Source organism: Opisthorchis viverrini (genome assembly GCF_000715545.1).
Source record: "Opisthorchis viverrini unplaced genomic scaffold opera_v5_684, whole genome shotgun sequence".
Taxonomy (NCBI): domain Eukaryota; kingdom Metazoa; phylum Platyhelminthes; class Trematoda; order Opisthorchiida; family Opisthorchiidae; genus Opisthorchis; species Opisthorchis viverrini.
This window is the reverse complement of record NW_008752351.1, coordinates 34,032-37,029: the sequence shown is the minus strand read 5'-3', so window position 1 is coordinate 37,029 and position 2,998 is coordinate 34,032. Positions and strand designations below refer to the sequence as shown.

General features: G+C 38.0%; 1 protein-coding gene across 1 annotated transcript in view; it reads left to right on the top strand.

Moving 5' to 3' along the window:
• Window positions 1-2,784, top strand: part of T265_15645 (hypothetical protein) — a gene marked incomplete at both ends in the record, with an annotated part of 4,254 nt that extends 1,470 nt beyond the window's left edge. Inside the window, 2 exons of the mRNA XM_009178850.1 lie at window positions 1,061-1,113; window positions 2,659-2,784. Coding sequence (XP_009177114.1) covers window positions 1,061-1,113; window positions 2,659-2,784 — 179 coding nt within the window. The remainder of the gene's footprint in view (window positions 1-1,060; window positions 1,114-2,658) is intronic.
• Window positions 2,785-2,998: the final 214 nt, after the last annotated feature.

The window sequence follows — 2,998 nt, the reverse complement described above, 5'->3', positions numbered from 1 at the left end:
ATATATATATATATATATTACGCAATTTATCACGACAACACCACAGCTGAATGACTGCCTGCGATGCAAACGATGACCATTTGTCATAGGTAGCATGAGTTATCAAACAGAGTCACCTTTGTCTGAAAGAGATTCGGGCATAAAATAATAGCGAAGTAACTAGGGTTGTTGATAATAAACTCCAACTTCCTAATGGCCAAAAAGTAAAAAATGAGCAACAGGTTCATTGCAGTGTTAAGTGTTTTCTTATTTATATGCTTCCTTCTAATGGTTCTGGAATCTGTACCCTCCCCCGTTTCCACACTTTCGAAACCACGGAAGACCTGTTTATTGTTCTATTTTCAACTGGTCGTACTATCGAAAAGTGGGAAGCAACTATTAAAAAGAGAGCTCAATTTCATTGGCCGGTTTTTCTTACATCCAAGTATGGGCAAATTTCCGTTTACATGAAAACTCATATTTATGTACGCTCAGTTATTAACGTGTGTTTATTACGCTAAGTTAATCGGCTGAAGCATATTTCAGTGTGATATCAAAATGGATCACATCACCAAGTTTGTGAAGGCCTCACTATAGAAAGCTGAAAAAAACTGGATTCATTTGGAGATAAATTGAGCATATTCAACAAGAAACTTCTGGAAAATTTACCCAAAGGTATAAAGGAACACAGTTGGGCTTTAGTGAGCTCAAGTTTGTGCTCACTATAGAAAGCTGAAAAAAACTGGATTCATTTGGAGATAAATTGAGCATATTCAACAAGAAACTTCTGGAAAATTTACCCAAAGGTATAAAGGAACACAGTTGGGCTTTAGTGAGCTTGGAAGAAGGATTCGTGAACGAACTTTGTAACTGCAAGGATTTTGCATAAGAGTACTGAAGTGAAATTTCCTACCTATTTGGGGCTATAGATCACACATTTTTTGTGCTGCTGAGATTGTACCGTTCCATTCCGGGGACCAGAATTTTAACTAGACACAAGGACCTGTTCAAATCGGAGACACATGACGAAAACATTTTTATAGCCTAACGTATACGTGAATTCAATTGTTTTTTAATTAAGAAACGTTTGCGAATTCTCGTGGATTCTTTCAGGCTACGGTCAACAACCATCAGGTATGTCGAGCTCACTTAACAGAAAAACTGTGCAAATACAAAGTTCACTTTTGGAAACCACAACCTCAAATCAAAATTTATGTACTGGAACAGAACGACCTCCCGTGTCAAAAGAAGTACTCAGGAAATGGTTTTGAATTGCTTTTTAGTAGCCCACTGATTTCGAATGCCGCAAGCAACCTTTAGGTATTAGCTCGCATTCGGACAGGCAGGGTAATTGTGCGAAAGACTCAGTAGGCAGTTTTTGTTTAGTGGCCATAAACAGTGACTGAGGTTTAAATTTATCTAAGAAGTTGATTTTTATGACCGAGAAGTTTGCAGATCACAAAAGACTGTTGTGAAAGTACTGTCTAGTCAATGCATGCCCTTCACCATGAAAAATATGGTTATCAAAAATACGGATCTTACATTATCAGTTGTAAAATGAACTTTTCTACGAAAAACAGCATTTTGCACATTCCGAAAAGTAAATTTACGACAAACTATATCGAATATATTTGATCCAAAGTGAGCGGCTGGCAGTAAATTGTAACCAAAAATTATCCACACTTTTTAAACTTTTACTAGTTTGCCGACGGTCAGGTGCTGAAAAAAGTTAGGGAGTAGAAATAAAGACGGGCAGATTTGTTCGTGTTTAAGTAATGTATAAAAATGTAAAACATTTATTGAAATAAGAAGCAACAAAGAGGATTGCCAGGAACGTCACAATTTCCCATTTAAAGAGCCCGTATTGAGAACCGTCTGAAAGACTCGTTGTCATCAGGTGACCTTTTTATAGCGAAAGAATTGGTCAGTGAACTGCGGACCTGGCAGAAACGTTAAGCGCATGGTCTTATACATCCATTCTAAATGTATCAGTGTGCTGAATCACTAATCCATGCGTAGAATATTTTTTGCAAATTACGATATACAAGGCGCTTCATCTCCATAAGGGTTCTAGTTGATGTTTGGACACAAGAGAGTTTCCAAAATCTATTGAACATGGCTCTGAAAGTTGGGTTCCCCAACGGACAGCAGTTGCTTGAATTTGACGTGCTGCCGTTGAATTTTCTCCTGAAGGATTTACCTCTCATTTGCACATTGTTTTCTCAAATGACTGAAATTTTTGGTAGTAATTCGGGGTCCTTGTCGGTTGAAGTCAAACACATGTTTACGTGTTAAACGGAATTACTTCAGGCAGGTCTTTGACTCAGTCGTTACGTGTGTGTTTTTCCCGAGGGTTTCTGCAAACAATAAGTGAGCGTCCACGAGGCTAAGTGGGCAAATATGACCTTGAAAACTGTTATTCATTGAGCTGTTTCAAACGCATACTCCACTGTGAACGAACGTATCGAGTTCATTGTATCTGTTTTCTAGGATAAAATATGATTAGGACAGTTGACAACGCAGTTCATCCCCAAAACAAGCGTGGTATCAACTGAAATAGTCGTATTCAAAATTGTTTAAACTTTTCCCGGATTTACTTGTAACTTATCAGGAGACAGACATATACCATCTTCGAAAAAATGTTTGAGAAAGCAGTCTAAGTTTCTTTGTGTTCTCCAGGATGTCATCGGTAGAGTGGTGTATGGTCTAGAATTTATGGTCCTCCAACGACCAAACCAACTTTTGCCTGGCCCATCGTATGCGGTACCTCCAAACAGAATGCGAATAAAACCACAGAGATCTTAGTACGGCAATTTGGTTGTTCTTGATGTCTTATTTGTCAGAAATCCAACGGCAGTTTAAACGAGATGAATAGGTTTTCCCAACATAGTTTTGGGTGTCAGCTAACACAATAAGTCTACAATGTTTAAGAAACATTTAAAATCAGCAACTTAACTCAATTCATGTGCTTTCTTGTAGCTACTGCAACTCCAGTGACCCAATCTATCAGTTCATTAAC